At 54.1% G+C, this 25,301-nt stretch overlaps 2 protein-coding genes and 1 non-coding gene across 28 annotated transcripts in view; 1 reads left to right on the top strand and 2 right to left on the bottom strand.

The window, feature by feature from the left end:
* The window catches only part of BCAS3 (BCAS3 microtubule associated cell migration factor), a 482,829-nt gene that overhangs the window by 1,459 nt on the left and 456,069 nt on the right, over positions 1-25,301 (bottom strand). For 6 of the 21 annotated variants that reach the window (XM_074342657.1, XM_074342663.1, XM_074342666.1 and 3 more), the window contains 2 exons: positions 21,576-21,749; positions 11,649-11,714 (listed from right to left, as the gene is read on the bottom strand). In XM_074342657.1, coding sequence (XP_074198758.1) covers positions 11,649-11,714; positions 21,576-21,749 — 240 coding nt within the window. Of the gene's footprint in view, positions 1-2,776; positions 2,868-11,648; positions 11,715-21,575; positions 21,750-25,301 lie in introns of those variants that run through there. The other 15 variants (XM_074342668.1, XM_074342672.1, XM_074342675.1 and 12 more) reach the window with 8 other exon arrangements.
* LOC123615655 (uncharacterized) overlaps positions 1-25,301 on the top strand; it is a 44,387-nt gene that overhangs the window by 8,498 nt on the left and 10,588 nt on the right. For 4 of the 6 annotated variants that reach the window (XR_012499456.1, XM_074342684.1, XM_074342686.1 and 1 more), the window contains one exon: positions 5,438-5,673. The exons of the other annotated variants lie outside the window; for them this stretch is intronic. Coding sequence is in view for 1 of the 4 variants with exons in the window: in XM_074342684.1 (XP_074198785.1) it covers positions 5,438-5,656 (219 nt within the window). In the remaining 3 variants the exon portion in view is untranslated. Of the gene's footprint in view, positions 1-5,437; positions 5,674-25,301 lie in introns of those variants that run through there. 6 annotated transcript variants of the gene reach the window in all.
* On the bottom strand, positions 23,560-23,633 carry TRNAA-CGC (transfer RNA alanine (anticodon CGC)). Its single transcript has one exon. It is a non-coding gene; the product is annotated as a tRNA-Ala (tRNA).

The following is a 25,301-nucleotide window of genomic DNA, read 5'->3' as shown; positions in this document are numbered from 1 at the left end:
AGTACCTCCTTCCTCCCCTCCTCTTGGCTCAGAAGTCTCCTGGAGGCCCCCCAAAATGTACATGATCAGTCAACCTGGGAAGCAGGCAGTGAGGCGCCCACCCCCTCCTCTGCCCCTTCCCTGGGCCTGGCACAGCCATGCTACCATCTTGGATATGGCAACTGGCTCTATCTCCCTCAACTGTGGGCACCTTACTCAACTGCCTCACCATCTCTTGACCGAAGACAGGTACTGGGGTAGGTGGGCTGGGAATAGACTTCCTTGCATGCTGAATGCAAGGAAAAAAAATAATTACTTCTTGGCTTTTTGAAAACAGCCAGTTCCCATCCCCTTTCAGCCCCTCCCAGTGGGCTCTGAGATGTGGGCACACACCTCCCTGGGTAAACTCTGAACATCCGCCCCAAGCCGAGATGTGGTACCTGCAACCTCTCCTCCAAGGTATGCCTGCCCAGGGCTGATGGGGTCCAGCCTGCCTGCCTCAGGAGCTCAGGGCCTCAGAGCAGTCATTTGAAACAGCAAGGTATGCTCGAATGTTATGCTTATCTGGTCTCCTTCATCTCCAGCTGGCATCCACACCCAGGCCCCCTGCTGCCCCACACACGCAGCACAGCTGGCTTTTGTTAGGGGACGAGTCATGGCCTTTACTCCCGGGCTGGCCTCTACCAGCCAGCCGGGAACTGGCCACTGACCCCTGCTCCTTGCAGGCTACCCCCCAAAGCACTGGTGGCCCGGGAGCAACAGCCACAGAATGGGTGGGGGGGAGTCCCTGCTGCCCTCCTTCACAGCAGGCCCCCAGTCCCAGGCGTGAGGGGCTCTCAGGCTGCACCGGCCATGGCTGGGGCCTGGGCCCAGGCTGGAAGGGTGTGCCTGGACACCAGAACCTCTCAGCAGACACGAGGCAGTGGAAGGAGGGGCCTGGGGACACAGGCTGTGGGCCTGGAGACGGCCCCTAAGCTCCAGGAGACACGGGCTGCCCTGCTGGGCCCGACTCTGAGCCATGTCGAGAATTACAGAGATGTGGACAGAAGACAAGGCCACCAGGTGGGCTCTTTCCTTTCCCACTTACTCTCCAGTCTCACCCTCATTCAGGGGTACAGGCCAGTGTGCCGAGAGGGACGGGGCAGGAAAGCAAAGAATAGACCCTGGGATTTCTGTATGGAAGCTGCAGGCTCCAAGAAAGCTCCCTCCACACACCTCTTTCCCCACAAGCCAGCCAAGGAATCTGTGGGAGATCTCCGAGGCCCCACCGATTTCAGAGGCCCTTGCCTTCACGCAGGCCAACCCAGCACTAGGGGGCGCTGACAGCAGGGCCAGGAGGGCAGGAGAGAGGAGCACGGGCAGGAGCAAGACCAGCAGGGGCTTCCTGAGGCCCTGGACACCAGGCCCAAGGAAGAAAGCCCCAGATGAAGGAGCAGAAAAGGCCCCTAGCATGGGGAAGGTTGGCCTCTCTCCAGAGCTGGGGGACAGGCCTAACGACCTTGATGCAAAGTGCCAGCACATCCACGCTGCCAAGGAAGCTGAGGAGACGGGAGCCTGGGACCAAGCGCGGCACCCCCGCTGCCCCCCAGCACAGGCCCACAGCGACCCCCGCAGCAGCCCAGTGACCCCCATCTCACGAGTCCCATCGTGTGACAGTGCAGGGGCAGTGGCCAAAGGGGCTGACAAGATGAGTTTGCTGCTTTTGGGGGCCAGGTAGAGCCTGAACTGTCCTGTTAATACTCTGTCTTCACCAATGAGGCCTGGGGTAAGAGGGAAGGGGGTGGGCTCTCCCTCGCCCCCATATCCCAGGCTGACCAAGCTCTGCTGAATTTATCTCCCGGACAGATGGATGGACGGACGTCTCCCCCAGCCTTTTCCTTCCTCTCCACTCCCATGGCCGCTGCTGGGGTTAGGCCTGCGCTTCCCGTCCGGATAGTCTCAAAAGCTCCCTGCTGGGCTCCCGACCTCCATCCTGAAGCCACAGTGGCCTGTCTGCTGCACAAACCTCCCCTTGCGCTTCCTCTGCTTAAAAACCTTCATCGACTTTGAATGGTCCTCAGGATAAGGTCTAAACTCCTCAGCACTATCAAACAGCCTTCCACGACCCACCGCCACCCCCGCCAAGGCCCCACCTCCCTAACGTCACCTGTTACCGGATTTGAGGGACCAAAGTAATGAACTTGGGCAGTTTGGGGGGCTCTCCAGGCTGCTTTAGGCCTCTAGGTCTGTGCTCGTGCAACTCCTTCTGACTGAAAAGTCTCCCTTGGCCCCCAGAACGCCCACTCATCTTCCAAGCTTAGCACAAGCATCCACTCCTCCATGAGCCTGGGCTGTTTTGACGCAGGCCCCACTGCGCTCTATACTAGCTCCTGCCCTGGGCCCTCAAGCACGTGGTGCGCTCTCCGCCCACACGCATGTCCCCATCCAGGGGGACCGTCCCTCAGGGATCAGCTTGGTGCTTTATCTCTGCATTCCCTAGTGCCAACCACAGGGCCTAGAAAGTAGCTGATGCTCAGAAAACATTTCTCAAATGAATGAATGAGTGAGTGACGTGGTAAGGAGATGAGGGACTTCTGCAGCATGACTACCAGTAAAAGAATCAGGGGCCTGGCTGGTCCTGGGTGCTTCCCTACATGCCTCTGTCAACCCCCTTTCTCTTCTCACTGAGACAGGACAACGAGTGTGTGCGGAAGCGGAAGTGGACGTGGATGTGGAGGGGTGCACACACGGTCCCCTTTCAGGCCCCCCGGCTGCCCAGCCCTCGGAGCAAGCGGCAAACGGAAGTGTGTGGCCTTACCTTCCTCCATCCCGAACACACGCTTTGTTACTGTTGGGTTGCTCACGGACGCTGGGCTGTTGGCATTGTTTTTTTTTTCCTTTTTTTTTCCCTTGTGAAAAGAAAAGCATTGAGGAATCTTTTGGGAAAAGATCTGGACAATGGTGGAGAAGAACACTGATCTCTGCAAGCAGGTGGAGAGGGAATCGGGAGGCGTGGGGAGGAGGGGGAGCTTGCAGCAGAATTCTGCAGTGACATGCATGTGTAGGGGCCAGTCTTGGGGGTCCCAGAGACGGAAATGTTGGGACAGAGCCGAGACCCCCTTCGGCGCCGGGGCGATGGGGGAGGGGAAGAACTGCACACGGAGCAGGAGGAGCAGCTGTGGGAAGGGGGGGAGAAGGGGCCTCTGGCCCATGCAGTGCCGGATGGCGCCCCATGCAGGCGGGATGCCAGGAGAAGGAGGAGACCGAGAAAGGCTGCCGAGTTTTCAGGGCCGCCTCCGAACATCTTGACTCAGTGGCCCAGCTTCTGGCTGCTGCCCTCCCTGCCATTCCTAAGATCCCCGGCTCTGAATTGGGCTTCTGCAGCTGAGCTGGACTCATAGGGAAGGTCCACCAGACACCTGCCAGGGCTGCAGGAGACAGAGCTGGGGGCTCGGGGGGGGGGGGGGACTAGCATCCCAGTGGCCTCCCCACGCAGTGGAAGTAAGTGGATTCTGGTCCGTGGGAAAAGGCACACTCTACAGGAGGCTGCTCGCCAGACCTCAGAGTAAGGTAGGGGATGAGGAGTGGCTCCTGGAGAGGCATCCGAACTCAGACAGAACATCTCACTGTGACCTCACATTCCCCAGCACCTCTGTGCGCCTGGGAGGTAGATGCTGGTCACCCTGTCTTGCAGACAGCCAAACTAGAGAGCAGGAAGCCAGCGGCCCTGCGTCTGCAACCTCCAAGAGAGAACTGCGCTGGTGCAGGCCCCAGACGGAGATGCGGCAACTCCCGGCATCACTAAGGCTGGCTCCCAGGCCCACCGCCGGCTGTGTCCACCCAGTCCCTGCTGGCTCTTTTTGGAAAATGGGCCTGCTACCCACAGCTGCCCCTCTGTGCCATGGCACAGGATGGGCAAGCCACAGGGGACAGGGGGACAATGGAATGAGCCACAACTAATGAGCCATGGCTCTTGTGAAATAAGGAAAAGAATGAAAAAGCTCAGCTCTTATGTTGCCCTCACTCAGTATGGAGCCTGGCAAAATTCAAAGGTGTCAGAGAGGGCAGAGAGGTGGCTGGCCTTGCTGGGGAGAAGCGACCCTGGTTCCCTGGGCATGGATCCAACAGAGACCCAGGGAGTATGTGAGGAGGCAGGAGCCCCCCTCTTGGGCCGGGCCACACAGGATGAGGGCACGCCCCTCTTCCGTCCTTCACCCCACCATCACCCCGGCCCCTCAGCCCCCAGCAGGATACTGTGGCCCCTTTGTAAAGACAGGAGCAGCAGAGATGGGCTCCTGGGAGCATGAGTGGGGCAGGGCTCCACGTGGGAGAGGCAGGGGATGAGGCGGGAGGGGACACTCGCAGGAGGGGGCAGGGCACGAGGAAGCCCCTCTTTCTGGCCTTTCCCTCCAGAGTCCCGGTCCCCAAGGCTGTTTCACCCTTAAGGTTCTTCTCCCTAGGACCGTCCTCTCCCCTGGGTACGCCTACCCCTATACTTGGCAAGGCAGGGACTTCTGGGGACAGACTGGATGAAGGTCTCTCTTCACACATCAGTCACTTTACTAAGCCCTGTGGTCTTGGCTCTTCCATCCTGGGGTGGGGGTTGGGAAATGCCAAGGACACGGGGCCTGTGTGAGCTCTGGGGAGAACTAGGGGAGCCCAGGAAGGCAGGGGAGCCCAGGGGGAGGGTCAGGAGTGAAGTCCTACCTTGGGCTTGACCTTCTCCACGCCTCCTCCAGGCCAGATGGCAGCGGAGGTGGCTGGCCAATCAGAGACCCTGAGCGAAGCCCCTCTGGCTTCTGGGGCATCACGGCCAGCCCAAGTCTCAGGACTCCGAGGGAGGCCTGTGTCTGGGACCTAGTGCGGTCAGTGAGGGAGGTGCACTGGGTGTGTTTGGGAGGAGGGTCCCTGGGACCCCTGGTTCAGCCCCCAGGCGGCCCTGGCACTTCCCTTGCCACAAAAGGAGCGGCATGAAGTGTGGGGCCCCTCTGGTGTGCGCGAAGGCTCCAGCCAGCGCTGCCCTGCACACTCAGAGCCTCACAATGCTGCTTATTAAAGGGATTAGCAGAGCACATTTACGGGGCCCTGGCTGCAGCCGCAGACCCCGTCCCACTACCCACCCAGGCGGCCTGGTGGGAGTGGGATTAGACCTCAGGGGGGGTACTCTTCCAGCAGAGACAAGGGAGAATGCCCCCCACCCCACCCCTCAGCCTCAGGGCCTGAGAGGAGGGGAGGGGCGGGGTCTGCCCAGGGTGGGGAGGCAGGTTAGGGAAGAGGTTAAGAGCCCAGGCTGTGGCCCCTGCTCCCTGGGAGACTCTGGGCAAGTTCCTCACTCTCTGTGCCTCAGTTTCCTGCCCAGGAGGATAACAGGGTTTGTTTCCTAGCTCGGTTGTAGAATTAAATTAAATAATGCATGTAGACTGCATCCCAAAGTGCTGAAAGCTTCCCGTCAGCAAATGAATTCCTCTTACTGTTGCAGTTGTATCAGGATCTCAGGATCCCTCTCCATCTTCCCTGCCCAGCAGGCGTTGGCCATCCAGGCCCCCACCGCTTTGCACCTCCCCCCAGCTGGACCTTGGGAAATATTTTCTTTTTAATCAAGAAATGGCCCGAAGAGGAAGATGGCAGATATGTGTTTACAGCTTTTCATTTTCCTCCTTGCCTCTTTGTAAATACCCTCTTCCAAGCTGGAAAATAAATTTCCAACCCTGTTGACGTGCATTGATTTTTTTTCCCTCCTGCGTCCACCTCCCAGTCCCTCCCAACCCCCCTCAGCCAGGCCTGTGGTTAAGCCCCCTGTCTGGAATGGGCTCAGTGGTACCCAGGGGACTGGGTGGCCCCAGAGCACAGAGCAGCAAGTCAAACTGCCCCATCTTGCCCAGTGCCTGGCTCAGAGGGGGTGTGCTAACAGAAACAGTTTTAATCCCCCTCTGCTATGAGGATTCTTGGCTGGGGAGTGAGGTTGGGGTGGGGGAAGGAGTTGGGGGTCGGGGAAGAGGGTCCTCAGACCAGGAGTTTAGAGAGTTTTAGCATCTTCTCGGCAGGGGATATACAGAGAGGAGACCAGGGGACCACAGGCCTGCAGCAGGTTCAGCAAAGGGGTCCAAATGGGGTCTGCCCCCAGCCATTGGCTTAGTCAGCAAGGGGCCTGCCAACAAGGGCCTGGGACCAGCTATGCAAACTGGGGCTTGGAGAGAGAGGTGCTCAGGAGGTGAGGGGCTCGACTGCATCCCGTGGGGCTCAGCAGGTTGGCAGCTTTCTGGCGCTGGAACCCGCAGAGATGGTCAGGATGCCAACTAGAGGGTGGGCCTGGGGGACACAGCTGTGGGATGCTTGTCTCACATCATTCTCTTTTCCCGAGGTGGCTCAGGGAGGTGGACGTCTCTTCAGGGAGACAGAAATGGAGTCGGCTGAGATTGCTTCTAGAAACCCTGACAGCTCTGTCAGAGATCACACTCTGGGTTGGAGCCAGCTTGAGTCCCTGGGCACTTTTTAGGAGGTTAAAAGGGGAAGCAGTTAAAAGAGGAAGCCTGTAGGGAGGCCTTGATTTTCTTTATACCCGACGACGCAGCCACCTGAGGCTGCCCGGCTCCTCTGCACCTTCCCTCTTCCTCGCTCTCAGCCCTGCGGTGTCGGCTCCCCTCATCCTCAGGCACCTCCCTTAGGCTTCAGAGCCTGCAGAGATGCCAACAGAGCAGGGATCCTCTTTGTCCACCAGCACCAGGTCTTGGAAGGATGGGGGCTGGGGGGAGCGGGCTGAGAAGGTATCACCTTTCTCCTCCAGCAAAGGTTTTGTTCCCCTCCCGGGCGTGCTTGTGGAAGGAAGGAGAGCAGTTTCCCGAAGCTGAGGAGCTGAGGGTGCCCCTCCACGTTCAGATAGCAGGAATCCTGGTCTGGGTGGTAGAATGAGGGAGTGGACGAGAAGATGGCTAACTCTGGCCTGGGTATCCCCGGGGCTTCACCCCAGTGTCTGAGCACAGAGCTCCAGCCTGCTCAGCCACTGACTTCTGGTCAGCTCTGTGCACCCTCAGCCTGGAAGTCCTGAGAGCTTGTGCCATCCGCCTGAGCCCCGCAGCCGGTGGGCAGGCACGTGTCTTCCTTCCCGGCAGGAGTCTCTTCCAACCCACAGGGCTCCCACAAATACGCTTTCTTATCTCCTTGCCCAGCTCTTGTTCCTGACTCCCGTCCACAGGTACTGAGACCCGGAATATCTTTGCAGGATGAGGCCAAGGCCACATGACCTACCTTGCCCCTCACACTTGCTCCCTGCCCCCAGCTCCAAACATCAAGGGCAAACATCCGATGCTCTTGGCTCAGGTACTTTAAATTGTTTCCCTTGGCCACGCAGAGGTGCCTAATAACCTCAGGGTTTAGGGGGAGACCTGAGGCCTAAGGGAGACCTCAGACCCTCCCGGGCATCCACTGGCCCCCGGAAGGTGAAAGTAGGGACCAATACCTGGGAAGGATGGTTGAGGAGACCGGCAAGCAGATAGCCCTCTCTGTGCCTTTGGGTCCACCCAGAAAAACCAGGGGACCCACATCACCTTTCTTCCCCATCACCCCTTCCCTCCCATAGGAAAGGTTCTCAGGCCCCTGGAAACCTATGCCTGACATTAAGCCAGTCTGACATTAATATCATGAGGTAGGGGCACAGGGGCAGGCAAAATCCCAGAACTCCTGGTGGGCCCAGTGGGGACGACAGGAGAGGAGCATGCCGGGATGTTGGGGAAGGGAGAATAAAAGAAGAAAAGAGAGGGGGAAGGTATAGCTCAGTGGTAGAGTGCGTGCTCGCATGCACACGGTCCTGGGTTCAGTCCCCAGTACCTCCATCAAATAACAAACCAACCAACCAACCTAATTACCTTCCCCCGCCAAATAAAAAAACAAAAAAAGAAGAAAAGAGAAGGGGAGGGACCAAGGTCTGAAGAACGAGGAAGGGCCCATGTTCAAAAGGCATCCTCCACCCCCTCTCCCCTGGAGCCGGCTCTGTGTGTGTGTGTGTGTGTGTGTGTGTGTGTGTGTGTGTGTTGAGGGGGCAGGGAGCCGAGCATCTAAGTTCCAGGCAGAACAGCTCACAGCCCAGTCCCAGATTTCTCCCCAGCCTCAGGTGGGGTATCAGTGAACCAGAGGATGCCCTGGCCTGTCTGGGGACTGAAGCCTTCCCCCAGGTGCCTCCTACAACAACCACGATGCAGCACTGATCCCAGTCAGGGAAAGACCAGAAAGGCTGCCACACCCGACGCCCAGGAAACCCATGTTACCCAAGCCCTCCCAAGTCTCGGCTTCAGAGGAAAAGAGAGCCAGCCCAGGCCCCCAGGCCACCTCCACCAGTACCCCATGTGCAGGGGCCCTCTCAGTGCCACTCCATCAGTCTAAATTTAAACATGTCCTGTCACAGCACATTACATGGGGACAGCAAAGGCTGAGCTGACCCGGCTCACGTGTCCCCGGTTTTGAGTTATTTGATAAATCTGGCTGAAACCCTGCCTGAGATCAGCCAGATGTAGGAGTAGCCTTGAGCTGAAACTCCCTGTGGATGGCAGGGAGGAGGAGGAGGCCAAGAACTCGCTTTAGCCCCAGTTGTGCCGCAGACGTGCCGAATGACCTGGGCAAGTAGCTTCACTTCTCATCTGCTTCCCCATCTGTCAGGCAGGAGGGGAGGGGCTGCTCTGGCGACCTCACTGGGGCGTGTGAGGCTCCAGAGAGAAAAGGATGTTAAGGTGCTTCAAGAAGCAGGACACGCACTGCATGGATCGCGTAGGAAAGGCTGCGTTTACCGCAGCAGGGTCCTGCTTAGAGAACAGACGTTGCCACCTCTGACGGTTCAGCAGGCAGAGGGCCCTGGAGAAGCGGCCCTCACCCAGGAGGGTCTGAACTGTCCTCTCGCTCCAGGCCAGACACCAGGGGCAGAGCTGTGGCAGATGCCATCCGAGGTCACCTGAGGGAGGGGGCAGCGTGGCGGCAGAGGATGCCTAGCCAGGGCCTGCAACGGGACTCCTTTGTGTGCATCTGTACGTGGGGCCGACGTGGGTGCTAACGAGGGCCCGCTAATGTGCCCACTCATGTTGGCTCTGAGGAGGACCCAGGGCTTGGAAACCGTCCCGTGGAACCAGGTGTCTGGCAGCCGGCCGCGACCTGCCTGTCTCCCCAAGTCCAGCTCCTTGAAGCTGGCAAGACCCCGCCCAAGCCGCCCTCCGGGGCTGGGAGACGGCGCAGAGGCCTGCGGACCACAGGAGAGACGCTGCTCCTTGAACACGGCTGGCCTGATGGGCTGGAGCCACATCTGGTTCTCATTCAAATGTCCAAACGTAATTAAATTCTCTCCGATGCAGCGGAAGAGTTTGGTAAGATGTGGCTTTCCCCCTTCCATCAAGGTTAAGAAATCACAGTCTCTCATTCCACCGGCTGACCCACTCTCCTCCCCACCGCTGGTCTGTCCTAGTCTGAACAGGAAAGGCCTGTACTCGGATCTGTTTCCTAGGGCTGACGGGGGTGAGGCCCCTGTGGGATGCCCGGAGCCCCCTACCCCACTGTCCCACTTACCCACCTGAGAGGATTAACAGCTGAGACCAAAGCAGCAGGCTCGCTGTGACCGAGCAAGTTAGTGCACTGAGGGCTGGGCAGGGGTGGGGAGGTGTGTGGCCCCGGGGACACAGCTCAGGGACACACCAGCATCCTCCTTCCACTGCCTAGATGTGCGGGATCTTGGAACGCCCTGCCAAGGGACCCCTGGGAGCACTGGAGAGCCTCTGGCCTGGCCCTACAGGGAAATGGCACTTGCCACAGTCAGGACAGGGTGAAGCAGCCTGTCCGCCCCCACGCACGCAGGAGGGAGGCCCGAGAGAGCGCGGGGAATGGAGAAGGCCAGGAGCGGCATGTGAGCCCTCTCCAGGCATCCCCCGGGCCTCCACAGCCCACAGGATGGCTGGTCATTTTTGGTCTGTCAGGGCTCTGAACGGGTTAACAGGCAGCAGAGTCCAGGGTGCAGGCCTTGGGGAGGGAGGGTGGCCTGCTCAAAAGAAAGGAGGCCCACTCACCAGAAACTCAGGTGCCTCTACTTGGCCCCCTGCTCAGGACGTCCCCAATTTAAGCAGAACATCCCCTAGATGGGCTGCCTTTTCCAGCTTCCCTTCCCAACTGAGTATCTTCAGTTTATGGCCTCTTTTTACTTAGGGCTTTATGACTTTCATAGTAATGGGTTCCATTCTACTTCCTCGATGTCTATTTTTCCAATCTTGGTGGTGTAGGCTTTATGAGAGTTTCTTAGTAAGTCAGGGTATGATTCCTTTCGAAACGAACTATCCTGCAAGTTAATGCCTTATAGTGGGTAAGGATGCTACCCAGAGACAGATGGGGGCTGCAGAGGGGAGAACCAGGGTCGGGGGAGATGAGGAACTTCTAGATTAAATAAAGCTGTGCTGAGGTCCCTTTAAGACTCTCGGCCAGCTCCTGGCCTGGAGTCCCCAGACGCTGCTCACCGACATCCCTATGGAGGGAGGTTGAGGACCGCTTTCAGGTGCGCATGGCATTTCCACGCCAAAGAACGCTCACCCCGGAGGCAGGCACAGCACACAACCAACCCCAACATTGCTGACCTGGCTCTAAATAGGAATAATTTTGTATATTTGTTTGCAAATGGTAAACTTTAGTAATGGAATTAATTTAATTTCTTGGTGGCATCTATGCCTTCGTATCAGTGAAGGTTTTCAGGAAATGAACCCAGTTCTTGGTCCAGTTGTCCTAGGCCAAGCCTAGCGAAGAGAATGGCGGTGGAGTCAAGGTCTCTGTTGCCCGTCTTAGGGTCCCAGCCTATGATCTTGAACCCACCATCACAAGTCTCAATTAATTGCCACGGTGCCGCCCGTCCAGACGAAAGGGCTTGGGCGGGTGCCGGGTTTGCCTTTGTGCTCTGTCCGCAGACTGGCTGCTGGTGCCGGGGCTCTATTCATTATTCAATTCAGCTCGCTCAGAAGAGCCTTTCCATTTGCTCCTCCAGGAGGAATAACAAATCTAGAAATGCAATTCCACTTTGGTGTATTAAGATATTGATTTGCCTGTCGAGTGGAAGTGCATTTGTTCCGTCAGCCCTGCCGCGGGCAGGAAGGGGTTAACCAAATGTTTATCACAAGGCTGGCTTCAGAGTTGAAAGTAATGTGATCAGTAATGAATTTTGTGTTACATTAGGTTGTATAAATGGACAGACAAGCGCAGACAACAAGTGGCCAGGAGTCGGGGCTAATCTAATGATGTAAAAATAGAGACAGCACCAATTATACTAGGGGCCAGCTCCAGGCTCCTGCAGGGACTGCAAATGAATAGGTACAAATCAAATTACCCACTAATAGACGCACTACAAGAGGGGCAGTCAATGGTAAATGCATTAGAGTCTAGTGACCTCTCTGCTCTGCACAGCAGAATCCGAAAATTTGACTTCCATCTTAAAAAGTGGGGGGCAGGGAGCAAGGTTGTCAAAGAAACTCTTGTCGGGGGAAGAACCGCAACTCCTCCCCATCCCAAACCAGTCACTGCCAGAAGGTGCCCCCTGTCTGAGCCGACCTCTGGCCCTCGCTCCAATGCCTCCCGAAGCCTGGGCACCAGGGGTGGGTGGGTGGGTGGGGGGCGACCCTTTGAGGGACAATAAGAGCAGTGGGTGAAGCCTTGCACGTGGGCAAAGACAGGAAGTTACATACCAACACACTTCACAGCCATGTGTCTCTCAGGGGTGGTGGCTTTTACTGCTACGTCAAGGGCTGTGTCTGTATTGAAAATAAAATATTTCTTTAAAGAGGAGCATGACGTGGACCTTTAAGAGAGCAGCAAGTGCCGAGATCAGAAGAAGTAGATATTGAAATCTGGTTTGACCACTGAGAGCTTTGCAGGGGGTGTTCGTGGTCTGTTCCGAGGCACAGCACATGGAGGGTTTTACCTATTTCTCACCAGCCTGAACTGGTCTATCCTTCCTCCAGATCCTCCTCCCAGTCCCGCCTCATTCCTGCAGGGGAGCGGGAGTGGGGAAGGACGTGGAGGCACAGCCAGCACCTGGGCAGGCCCTAGGCTTTCCTTCTTCCTCCCGGGCTCCATGAATGTAGAAACCAGGCCTGCAGTTCCGAGCTGCTTGGCAGTGGGGCTGGGCTGCTTAGGGAAGGATCATGGAGACGTGCTCAGATGCATGAGCTGCATGCTCAGATGCAGCTCCCAGTGGCTTGGGGATGGATAAAGTATGAAACCAGAGACTCTCCAAGCCTTCCAAGGACCCAGCCGCTGCCCAGATGGAGGCAGGGGCCCTGGTAGGCTTGGCCCAATCCCTGCCCCCAACCCACCCCCAAGGCGAGCACCAGTCACACACATCAAAGTAGAGATGGCACGCTGGTCCTGGCCAACTGGAGCTGGAGGTGATGGGAACAGGCCAGCAAAATGAGCACAGAATGGAACAAAATCCTGAGCAAATGAAGCAACTGGATGTCAGTTCTCCCCAAACTCAATTAGGCACATAGAGGGGTGGGATGGCGAGCTATCGGGCTACACTAAATAAAACACGTGTAGGGGGAATCGGGGGGAGGTCGGTGAAGCCTGGTGCTGGGGGATTCTGCCAGCACATGTGAAATGTCACATGCAGCGGGCCTGCAGGTCCCTGGGGGCAGGGGTGGGGCTTGAAGAGAAGTGGGCAGGAAGCAATCACCAAGTGTCAGCGGTTGGACAGCTGATTCTGGTATGGTATTTGGAACGCCTCCTTCTGTTAAACTCAGCCCGAGGGGCATGGCTCGGCCTTCCTGGTACAGGACTCTCTTTTGCTTTAAGAGCCGAGGCTCTGGCTTCCTAAAGGGCCAGAGGGCCATCTCCAACTTTCATTTTCTGTGTGTCTCTGTGCCTTTTCTCTGTCACCAGCCACCCAACCTAGGAGGTGGTCCAAATACTGTCTTCTGAGGCACTAGAGGGGCAGAGGCAGGGGTGGAAGGCAAAGATGGGTATTTAACCATCCATGACTGCGTTCAACTTTGTTCAGATCTCACACCTCGCAGAAAGGTCAACGGTTAAAGGTGAATTCTCTGGCAAAGGAGGAGGAACAGAGAGAAATCCTCCCTTTGTTAACCATTAACCTATGTTAATGTCTTTAGCGAAGGGCCCTTATCTGGGGGTCCAATGGCCCTTCTCCACCCTTTGTCCAAGCCTGTACATTTTCCACAGGAATTCCTGCTTCCATGTTGGGGCAACACCTGGAAAGGCAACTCTGAAGGGTCACCAGTGAGGTCACATCGGCACTTCCTCCTTGTAGATAGGAATCAGTGTGCTTTGGTTAAAGAATTCAAAGTAGACTTTGGGCAACTGAGAAATGTGCAGAGTTGCTTCTCAGTCCTGACCTTCCATTATGGCTCTGTCTCTGCTTGGGGCTTCCAGCAGCCTTAGGGGAGACAGAGAGAGGGAGGAGGAGGGAGAACAAAACAGCTATCTAGAACTGGCCAGAAACTAACAAGTGTGTTTTTTTAAGCACAATACTTTTCCCCATTGCTCTGACCGGCTTTCATTTACCTCTCAGGAGCCACAAAAACCCATCTAGTCATTCAGCAAACATTAACTGGGGCTCAGCTTGGCTCTTGTCCCAGTGCTGGATGCTGGGCAGGGAAAAGGCTGGTGGTTAGAGGTAACAAAGACGAATCAGACTCAGTCCAAGGAACTGGAAAAGGGTTAAGACACACAGCACAGGCAGTGTGGCTGACGCAGGGGCTGAAGGGACCCCCAGAGCCCAGCCTTTTCCCAGTGGGATGCAGACAGCCATCCGCCATTGCTAGTTAATGGAAAAGCCAGCAAGCACTACCTGTCCAGGACCACATGCCCAGTGAGTAGGGGATGCTGGACTTCAGAGGAGAAAGAAAGGGCATTTGGCTGCATGGTCAGAGACAGCTTTAGAGGAGGTGAGATTTGAGCTTGGTCTAAAAAGCTGTCTGGACAGGGGTGAGAGCAGCGGGCACCTGAGCAGAGCCAGGTGAGTAGAGCATATGCTGGGGATGACAGGTGATGAAGATGCCGGTGGTGGTGACATATGGATAAGGGGTTACTGTGGAGGGGAAGTCAGGGAGCAGGCTGGAAGGGAAGGTGAGGAAGGCCGGCAAGAGGCCCGCAGTACCCCAGCAAGGAGCCCAGGCTGTCACAGCAGGATGGCAGGGAGACCAGGTCCCCACAGAGACAGCGGCTTCCTTCTCTGGGGCTCCCCTCTCGTGAACAAAGGGCAGGAGTGACTGATAAACCCTTCTGACCAGGTGACACTGACAGGATCTCACAAACTGGAAATTCTTCCTGGACATCTAACTTAATCCCACATCTTTTCCTTATGATTTCACTTCCAATCTTTTGTTTTTCCCTCCTTTGTAAAGCACAGAGAGGAGCATGTGCCTGGTGGTGGAGTGAGGATTAGAGGACGGTCGTGGGCAGCACAGGGGCCATGTGGGACGTGGTGGCCATGGGTGCAGTGAGAGGAGGAACAAGACCTAAATTCTCAGGACAGGGAACAGCGGCCTGGGTGTCACAGGAGTGGGAGGGAAGCGTCTCCCGCACTTCCTGGCTTCCCTCGCCCTTGGCCTCCGAGAGGAAGAAAGTAAAAGGAACCTGGCCAAGGTCACAGGCTTCCCCGATTCTTGGTGAGGACCTCCAAGTGCTGCTGAAAAGAAAGAACAAACACTCCTCCCCGGGGAGGTCGCTGGGTGCCGGGCAGCAGAAGGACTCTCGGATGTGGCCTTTCCTACCAGTGGCAAGTAGCCGGGAACAGGCGGCCAGCCCTGACTGAGACACAAATAGCAACCCCTGCAATGCTAGCCCTGCTGCCACCCGGACCCCGTCTCCCTGGCAGCTGCGGCCACCCTGAGCCGGGGTGCTCGCGGCCTGCGGGCCGGCACTGGGCCCTGTGTCTGGGGGCTCCCACGCCTCTGGGGGCTGATTCCCTTCTCCCCACTCTCAGCATTATGGTGTCATTACTGGAGAGTCCACAGTTTTGTCTTCACATCCTGATAAGACCGCACCTGTGGGCAGGGGACCAACCTAGACTTCTGCTCAGTCCAGCTCGGGTAGGTGGGCCCCGGTGGGCGGTTGGGGATGGGAGCCAGAGAGCAACCCATCCGGTGCTCAGCACGGTTGCCTCCTCCAAGCTTTAATCTCTTTGAGGACAGGAACCACGCCTTACCTCTTCCCCACAAGGGCCCAGCCTCGTGTGGAGAGAACCAGAGGCACCTACAGGGAGCCTGCCTGCCTGCCTGCCGCGGAGAGAAGGTGCAGCCCCACCGAGGAGGCGGTTGAGAGGAGCCCCTGAGAGCATTTTGTAAAGCCCCCGGAGGAGGAGGAGGAGGGAAAATCCAGGGCCGGAATAGGTAAAGCAGAGGAGAGGACCCAAGTGATTAGCCAAGTTGCTTGCATGATAGTGCTTGCCTGAGAGTAAGGATGTCTGAAAGATAAGAGAATTAATTCACTGCCCTAGGCCTGCAATTATTGTGATCTGATCATGTGGCATCTTGAGATGGGAGAAGGCTAATACAGCCCCTGCTGGAAAAGCTGCCTTAGCATGAAAATGCTCCCACCCTTAGCACCGGGGCAAGCAGAGCTTCCAGGGCCCACTGGAAGAGCTAATCTTAGATGCAGATTAGATGGTCCAACATGCGGAGTTATTTGTTTTGGGTCATCTGGTCGACTCCAGACAGTAACTAACATTAACGGAGAGTTTAATTCCCACAGTCCTGTAATGAAAGATACAAGCACGCACACACAAAAATAGTGCTTTTAGTTCATCTTCTGCAAAAACATAGGTAATCAACGGATATCTGTTCGTTAACTTTTTGAACCCTTCCCGGGACCATTTAAAAATTGTGTATAACTGTTCAAAATGTGGTTTCCATGTTAAGAAGGAAAGTAAAGGCACAGCCATTTTAATAAGTAAAAGCAGTTTCTGACATCTTTGGAAGAGCTTTGGTTGTGAATAATCTTACAGCCTTTTCTGTGGAGTAATTAATACAGATACTTTTGTTTCCAAACTGTACATGGCAATTCATCCATGTATGGTAGAAATCGATTTAGTGGGTAATGACTGTGTTTTTAAAAAATGAAATAAAATAGTGCTAGAGTGCATAGCCCATACTATTGTTTTCTGGAAGTTTTGTGTATCTGAGTAAGGAAGTAAGTGGTTTTCTGATGGAACACAAGAGGTAAAGACTGAGCCCACAGTGTGATTCCCCAAGAGTAATGTCTTCTGGACTAGAACAGAGTCTGTTAAAGGGACGGTAGGCAGACAAAGATGCAGCCTTTTCCCCACCCTTTGTGCTGTGATCATAAAAGAGAATGAAACAGCGTTCTCAGGGCTGCAGGAAGCCACAGTCATGGGGAGGAGACAGTCCCTCTTGACCTTGATTGCTGACTTAGTGAGCTCTTAAGAGTCAACAGTAGCAAAGAGAGGCCACTGCCCACAACAGAGATGGGTCAAGAATAACTTTAAACCTGTGAATCAGGCCTGGGGCTTTTGCTCTTGGATGTGAGAGAAAACAAAACAAAACAAAACAAAACAAAAGACAAGGTTTAGCTAGTGATTGAAAGAGTTGAAGTCTAAAGAGAAAAGAAACTTCATATGTATCCAGGTGTTTATGAAAATGTTTTTGTATTAGGTTATAGCTTTACTTAGACACAAAACAATTGGAAGAAGTACATGTTTTGCTTATTTAAAAAAAAAAACCTTATTTTTCTAGAAAAGGCAATATTGAAAGGAATGTCTGCTAAGCAGGAATTAGTCAAGTTATTTGGGGGGGGGGGAGTGATGGGGGGGCTGCGGTGGACAGCATTCCAGGCAGGAGGAGAAATATGTGCAGAGAGAGCACGTGTGCCTAGGGACCCTCCGGGGAGCTCAGCCCGGCCGGGCTCGCACGGGGCAGTGGGAGAGGAGTCTGGAGAGAGGGCAGCAGCTGGTCACGAAGGGCTCTGTGCAGGGCGAGATGGGGCAAACCGGGGAGAAGGACAGGGTTGCGAGGAGAGGAGTTCAGTTTGGGGATGGGGTGGAAATGTCGGTGGGTGACCGGATAGATGGTCTGGAGAGCATGAGAGAAAGCCAACATGGAGATTCTCTGGAAACCATCAGTTTGTGGATGGTAATTGAGGCCACAGAAGCAGAGGGGATGGCCCTGTACTGACGGAGGGAGAGGACAATGGACCAAGACAGGGCCTTGAGAAACACATTTAAGGTCAACAGAGAAAGAAAACCCAGGGAAAGGACTGAGAAGTAGCCAGAGGCAGAAGAAAAACCGGGAGAGTGTGGTGACGCAGGAGCCACAGGGAGGTCACTTGATCACAGGGCCTGGCGCTCAGGCCAGCACTGGGGCCAAGGGAACACCCAGTGGCCTCTCTGTGGAGAATGGGGTGCTGTCATCGTTGGGCAGGGACTGCCCCTCCTCTGGGCAGGAGGAAAGGGGAAGCTTGTTACAGGGACGTTCAGGCCCTGAGTGCAGCAAGTCCAGGGATTTCTCAAATGCTGACTACAATTTTCTGAGGGTAAGAGATAAAATGATGGGATAAGAGATTTGAGGGGAACGAGAAATTTGAAATAGTGTCCAGGAAGAAGGAAAGACTGATTTCAAGATGGTGGGTGGACTATCCTACTAATTCATGCTAAATAAATAGCAATAATATGAAAAAAAATACAACACAAACTCTCAGAGGACCAGAGATCTAGGAAATCTCTAAGAGAATGGAAACAGGCCAGAAGCCACGGCAGTGAAATGGGGTAAGATCCAGCTTAAATGCAGAATCCATTTATCCAGCAGGCGCCGGACACCCACTATGTGCCGGACACTGTTCTAGGCACCGGGTTCTGCCGCAAAAGAGGTGTACAAACTGAGAACAGGAAAAAGGGGCACGAGGAGAACGCAGAAAGACTGCTGGGGCTCCCTGGAGAGTAGAGACCATAAATTCGTAGAGGCGCTGATCTGAACAATTTATGACTTTTCTTCAGCCACTTAAGTGTACGAGTAGGATTGGCTTGACCTCACTTTGGAGTTTTGCTGGATGGGGACAATGGAAAGGCAATGGGGCAAGAGGTGTGATGATATTAGAAAGAAAGCAATTCACTCAGTTATTTTAGAGCTGGACTTGCAAATCACACACGTGATCTAATTAGACTAACTGGTCAGCAGCCATGGTGGGGACCAAACTAACACCTGCATCATAGATTCACAGTGTTTTATTTTTTTTTTTAATTTAATTTAATTTTTAAAAATATTTTTTGAGGTGGGAGGTAAATAGGTTTATTTATTTATCTTTCCTAAAAATAAATTTTATTTATCTCTTATTGTATTCTTTTATTATTATATTTGGCAGGGGGGAGGTAATTAGGTTTTATTATTTATTTTTAGAGGAGGTACTGGGGATTGAACCCAGGACCTTGTGCATGTTACACATGCACTCTACCGCTTGAGCAACACCCTCCCCCTACCTTTTTTTTTTTTTTTTTTAACGGAGGTATTGGGAAATTGAACCCAGGACCTCATGCATGCTAAGCACATGCTCTACCACTGAGTTATACTCTCCCTCCACTTTTTAAAATATAGGTTAGCCATGTTTTAAAACAGACCTTCTCGAACTTTAATGTGCATAGGGATCTTGTTAAAAATCAGGTGCCGACTCAGTAGGGCTAGGAGGGGCCAGAGATTCCGCATCTCTCATCAGCACCCTTTCAGGATGGTGCCGCTGGTCCACAGGCCACTCTTGGGATAGTAAGGTTTTGAAAGGTTTGGCTCTACTTTTGGGAAGTGTGCTTTTGCAATATGGTACAGCTTATCAGTGGGGCACTGGAGCTGGCTGACTGTTACATTTTCAGGAATTCTTCTAGGTGACTGACATCCTGTTGATAGCTTGAAATTGGCCATAATGGGAGTTTTTATACTACGGACATGCCCAAATGCTATTGATCAGGGCTGGCTTTCCCACTTCCCTTTGGAGAGCTGGTTGTTATAAACATTTACCAGCACATCAGTGCTAGATACTAGCTGTTAACGGTGAAGCACGTATGGGCTTCGGTGTGACGGGTCACACCGTGCTCCGTTCATCCCTTGATGAAGAGGCCACCAGCCCTGGTGCTATACTAAACAAGGAGCTGGCTGGAAGGCATTACAGGGACCGAGCATCTCTGGAGCCTCAGAGTACCCAACAGAAGCACATATTTGATGTCACCCTACCCGAGAAGCAGGTTTGTGGAAAGAGAGAGGAACTGAGAGGCAGCTCTGAGCAAAGGGTGACTTGCGGGAAATTCTCAGCCCCCTCGCACTGTGTTTCTCTGGCTCTCTCTGGGCAGCAGGCTGACTCTGGAGTGGGTGTGCCAAGCTGCCCTTTCAAGGTCCTGGGCTGCACTAGCAGGCTGATACTTTATCTGGAGTTGCAAAATGTGAAAAGTGATTTTCAGCCATGGCAGAGGGGAACAGATTAACTTCCACAATATCTGCTTTACTTACTGGCCTTTAAAATTGAGGCACTTAAAAAAATTTTTTATATATATACATATATATATATGCACACATACACATATATAGATAGATTGATAGATTTAATTTGGTCAAAGAAAACCAGATGAATGCCATTTGCTGACAGTTTGGGGAGGAAAATGAAATCCTTCTGCTCAAAAAGGGCACCTCCTATTTTCTGACCTGTAGGTCATGCAGTTTTAATTTCCTCTCTCTCTCTCTCTCTCTTTTTAAATTTCATGAACCTGCTTAAGGCCACAAAGACTCTCCTGAATCCCTCAGCTGCCCTGCAGATGAACGGCTGCCAGCTTTGCTCAGGTTACTAAGGGTCTGTGCCAGACCGAGGTTCCCCAGCCGTGCCTGAATGCACTTGCCAATCTGCCTGCTGGATGACACAGAGGGGCTCTAAGTGGCTTCCGAGGAAGGCGGCTGGAGAGGAGAGCAGACCCAGAGCTGCTCTAGCCCCTGGAAGGGCAGCTCCTGGGGAGTGAATCTGGTGCTACCAGTCTGGTTCATGTGAGCTGGGGCCGGCCAGGGGTCCCAGAGATGCAGGGGAAAGGCTGTGCTATGAGCGAGGTTCAGCAAGGGAAAAGCTTTTCTCCCTTCAGCAAGCTTCCCAGCACAATGAGGTTGAAGCCCCAGTAAAGGGCAGAGCTGCTTGTTCCGCATCTCCACGGCATGATGACCTGCCGTCCACAATCAGGGGGCTTTATGATGGGGGTTGAGAGGTGGTGCACACATCTCTGTGCACGTGGGAGTCGAGGGAGTGGGACGCAGCTTACTGCAGCTTCCAAAGCCCACACCTCTTTCCCTTCTAGGGAAGAAGGGGCCATGGAAGGGGGCTGGTCCTCAGAGACGGCCGCCTCCATGGCCGGATCAGGCACCTCTCTATCTCTAGCCAACTCCTCCTCTCCCTCTCGCATCCATTCTGTTCCTTTGCCAATTATCACACAAGCACCGTGGGCAGGCACAAAGCTAGGGCTGGGGATATAGAGATGAGGACAATCTGTCTCTATCCTCTTAGTGCAGGAACAGAGGAACTGAACGGGATAGGGAAGAAGAGAGGGAAAAGCTTAAGGGCTAAACCCAAATATCTAAAAGACCCCGAGGATCTGCAGGGAATTGGGACCATGTGATAACGTCAGGCATTTCCAGCCCTGCCAAAAATGCTTCGACTCTAAGTGGTGCTGGTCCTGATTCCTGCCCCAGGGTTGTTGAAAGTTTCTCCTCCCTGGATCCTGTCTCCAGGTAGACACCTGGAACAGGGATGGAGAAGTTCACGAGAAAGAATCATAGTCTTGTGAGGATTCAGGCAGGCAAGAGTGGGAGAGCCTGCAGCCAGGATCTGGTGCACCCCCTACAGAGTTCCCGCTGACCTCAGAAAACTGGGAAGAGGCCTGTGGAGCAGTCATCCTCAGGCATAAAAGCCGGACTAGAGCCATCACTAACAGTACAGATATCTGGAATACGGGGGTGCTTTGGAAAAAAGGAGAGGCAGGCTGCACTGTAATTGTGTGGAGATGGCGGGATGGTAATTGCATGCGCGCACTTGTGTGTGTGTACACCTGCTTGCCTGGGGCCAGGCTCACCCATCATCTAAGGATGTCCCTGACTGCTCTATGGATGCGAGAAGCCACCCCAGGCCCCAGTTGCTGGTCCCTCTCAGAGGCAAGAGTGCAAAGGCAAAAGGCAGCATAAGACAAAGTTGTCTAGGGGGTCACACCAGCCCTGCCTGCTTCCCACTTGCTCTCTCCCAGGTTGGCAGGGCTCACTGATGCTCCAGCACAGCAGAGGTGTGCTGCCTCAGCACTTGGTGCCCAAGGGCTGCTGAAAACCTTAGGGACACCAAGGTGTCCCTTCCCTGGGAGAAGGTGTCCTTCTGGAAACCACTTATACAACACAGTTGTGTAACCACAGCATTTCTGTATGCACTGTTCCATGTAGGAGGGGTGAGTTCCCCTGGGAACTCCCTTCCACACTGGGCTTCCCAATACCAGAAGCTTCCAGCATGATGGCAATCAGAGTGGTAATTAAAAAAAAAACAAACAGTTAAAACAAACATACAGCCTCTCCCGCCAGAGAAGCTCCACACCAACAGTTGCCAGTCACTACCAAGTCAGGCTAGAAGCGTGAGGCTACCTGTACCTGTCCCGGATCCCACAACGTCCCGGCTCGGTGACTCGGCCATGGCATCGGCCAGCCGCTCCCGCAGGCCCTCTTCCGTGTGCTCCATGGAGGACATGTGTCGCAGCCCAAAGCCCTCGGGCCAGCTCCCACACACCTCCAGCAGGGTCACGCTCCGGTCAAAGGTACCTGCAGCACACAGGGGACATCCGATGCTGAGTCCACCTTGCAGAGAGCAGTCGGTTCCCTATGTCTGCTCCCCACCAACTCCCCGCCCCGCCCGGGGTCCATGTCAGCTCTTCCACAGGGTGGATGAAGGAGGGGACACCGTATGCGCAGGGCAGAGCGAAACAGCTCGTGCCACTGGATCAGAGTGTGTAGACCTCCACATCCACGTCATGGGCTAGTGGTTTATTCAGCTGTTTTCAGAGGCACTACAGGGTTTCTCTGAAGTCTTCAGAGACTGCTTCAGGAACTAGGTCAAGGGCAGGGAACTTCTTTTCCAAGTTCATCCTAAACCCCTCTTTTTTTCTCTGTTTGATACAATAAGGCTTCACCCAAAGATTCATATTAAAAAGGGGTTACATACACTTAACACACAAAAGCCTTCTAAGACACTATGTCCTATCACCTATACCAAATCTCATTTTACATCTGAAGTTCAAAAAAGTTAAGTCCCAAGATCCAACAGCAAGTTTGTGGCAGACTTGGTTCAAGAACTCAGATCTTCTGACGGCTCAGTCAAGAACTATTTCTATTCTACCACGTACAGTCTCCCAGAGGCCCAAGGACATGCGCACCACTGGGGCACCATCCTGGGGATGGCAGCAATAGACGTGGGTGACAGCATCTTCAATGAAGATCTCTCCTCAATCTGGAGCTTCTCTCCAACTCCAGAAAGTACATGGAGCTCCGCTGAACGCCAAGATTAGATTTTACATGCAAGATCGCTTCAAAGACTAAATTTAAATTATTCTACTTTATTATATAGCAAGTCTTCTGTGAAAGCTTATTTCATCCACCCTCTCTTGGAAGGCGATTATCGTCATGCTCTGTTGCTTTAAGCACATACCATTTCCCCAGCGATTAGGTAACCGAATCCACTGCATTTATTGGGCTTGGTTCCTGCCAGCACCAGGAAGATGGGGGAAAAAAATGCAAATGCCAACGTTTCCCAAAGTTAAAAGTACACCAACACACACTCCTTTTATCAGGCCTCGCTTCTCCTCTTTGATCAGCCGTCAGAAACTATCTTCCCTCGGCAGTCAGGACTGGGCAGCGTCAGCGCACACTCTCTGCCAATGACAGGTGGTAATAGAGAGGGTGCGAGCCCCGGCCCCGGCAGGCGGCCCTGCCTCTGATAATGGCCAAAGCACCGAGGTGATAACCGTTAGTAAACACTCTGACAGCCGGTGACTCCATACATCAGCAAAGAGGGCCAGATAATCCCGGGCTCTCCTGACCAGACAAAAGGCCCTCGGCCGGCCTGCTGGGATTTCTATGTGTGGCAAGGGTCAGTCCTGGCTCCTGAATGTCATCAGCCAAGTTTGGCTTTGATTTATCTCTTGCCTAATTGTAGGGTAGACTCCCGGTGCTGGGGGAATGGGCAGCGTCTATAAATGCGTCTCCCCAAGAAGAGGCCCACCCTGAGAGTGGCTTGCGGGGGATCAGCTTGTCAGGTAGGGCCCAGGAACAGAGAGCTGCCTTATATCACCATCTCCCTGCATCAGGTGGGGTCAGGAGGTGGGCCCAGGGGGCCGGGCGCTGGGCAGTGCAGGTGGGGAGCTCTAAGGGGCAGCCCTCCCTGGGCCTGGGCGTTTAGTCTTGCCTCGGAGCCCACACTCAACCAGCACTGGCAACAACTCGGAGGTGCCCAGTCCCCAAGGACACAGAGGCACTGGTGACATGAGCTTAGGTTTTTCGCTTTAAAAAAAAAATTATCTATTTATCTTTTTTTTGGGGGGGGTAGGTAATTAGGTTCATTCATCTATTTATTTAATGGCGGTGCTGGGGATTGAACCCAGGACCTTGTGCATGCGAGGCACACACTCTACCACTGAGCTCTACTCTACCCGCTCAGAGCTGAGCTTTTGATTCCCCTACCCACCCACTGAGAGATGCAAGTAAGTGCCTCCATCTCCTTTTCCCATCTCTGAAGTGGAGCTAACTCTCTGTCCGGTCTCAAAGGAGGGAAGAGACTGAGCGAGGGTCCTGCCAGTAGTCTGAGCTCTCCTCCTGAGCTGCCCCGATCCGAGTTGACTTTCCAGAGCTACAGCACCCCTGCTTCTCTGGAAGGTCTGCCTGGGAAGTCTAGGCTTAGTAATTTCCAGAAGAGAGGATTCATGATAAAACGTGCGCACGCTTCCTCCCCGCGCGCTCAGGGCCAGGGCGGCAGCTTTGTCTGTGGACAGGGATGTCTCAGAGCCTGGGGAAGGGAAGGAAATGATCTTTCCTTTCCTTGCTTCACGAGAGCAGGAGGCTGCCTCCAGAAAGGTGCTCAGCCAGGTTTATACATCCTGTGTTTAGGGGTCAGGGCAGGTAAGCTGATCTCAGGGCCACAGTGGGTATCAGAAGGAAAATCAGAAGGAAAACAAAACACTCCAGCAAGATGTTAAAGCAAGAGGGTGTAGGTAAGAGGCCTGGTCCACGAGAGATGATAAAGTCCAGAGGAATGCATCATATTTTAAGGGACAAGCGACAGTGTATGGAAGAAAAGGATCACGGGCTAGTGTTATAGGGGAGAAAGGAAACAGAAATAGAGGCTCCGACACATTAGCTGCACGTGTGTTCGCTCTGAGCAAGCTCTTTACCGTTCTGAGTCTCCGATTCCTCAGCCGTACAAACAGAAAAACAACACAGTCTTATAGGGGTGTTGTGAGGATGGCCTGAGATAAATTAAAAGCAGCTGGCACCCAGGGCGTGCCTGGCGCATAAGGACCGTGCCCGTGTACACGTTAAGAATAACAAATGTGTAGAGCTTTATACCACTTGAAGCATCGTCATAAACTTTGACTATCACAATGGTCCTGAGAGGCCCAGAGGGACCAACTGCAATTCATGGGAGAGGAGCTGGAAGCTCAGAGAGATTAAGTGGCATGCTCAGAGTCTCTCAGTGACAGATCTGGAACACAGGCTCCTAGTTCTTAGCTTGGAGCTCATCCCCTCAGCTCTCACGCTGCCTCCCTCAGCTGCACCCGCAGCGGAGAACCGTTCCGGGGAGAAGTCACCTCTGTCCTTCCTAACTGGTTCTGAGAACTCCTGTCACCTTCCACCACCGCCTTTCCAAAGTCTTCCCCACTCCCCCACCAGCCCAAGTTTCCTAGAGTTTCTTGGGAACGCTGATGAGCCATGCTGTCTGTTGGTGGCACACAGGAGAGAAAAAGGGTGATAGAAGGTCTAGTCTGTTCTCCCTTAGTGTGGGCACCGCAAGAACGTTGTGGGTAGGAGAGTGGGGATATGAAAGGTGCTCAGAAAAGGAACATTCGATTGTTTCTAGTGTCCTGAGAGGTCCCAGAGGAGATACAATCAGTGGTCCAGCTCCTAGTGCTTCAAGGAGTCCCAGCAGAGGCTTGGCAATGCCCCCGTCCCATCCTGCCCTTCCAGCCCCACCAGGACAGACGAGGACAGACGAGGGCAGCCTAGGTGCACACGGGCTCTCCTGGTCCCAGCGTGAGAGCATGGCTGCAGGTGTGTGTGTGTCAGCAGGGGCTGGGGTTAGAGGCCAAGCCCCTGGAGAGTGAG

The sequence above is a fragment of the Camelus bactrianus genome, chromosome 16 (genome assembly GCF_048773025.1).
Source record: "Camelus bactrianus isolate YW-2024 breed Bactrian camel chromosome 16, ASM4877302v1, whole genome shotgun sequence".
NCBI lineage: Eukaryota > Metazoa > Chordata > Mammalia > Artiodactyla > Camelidae > Camelus > Camelus bactrianus.
This window is presented reverse-complemented; position numbering and strand designations above follow the sequence as displayed.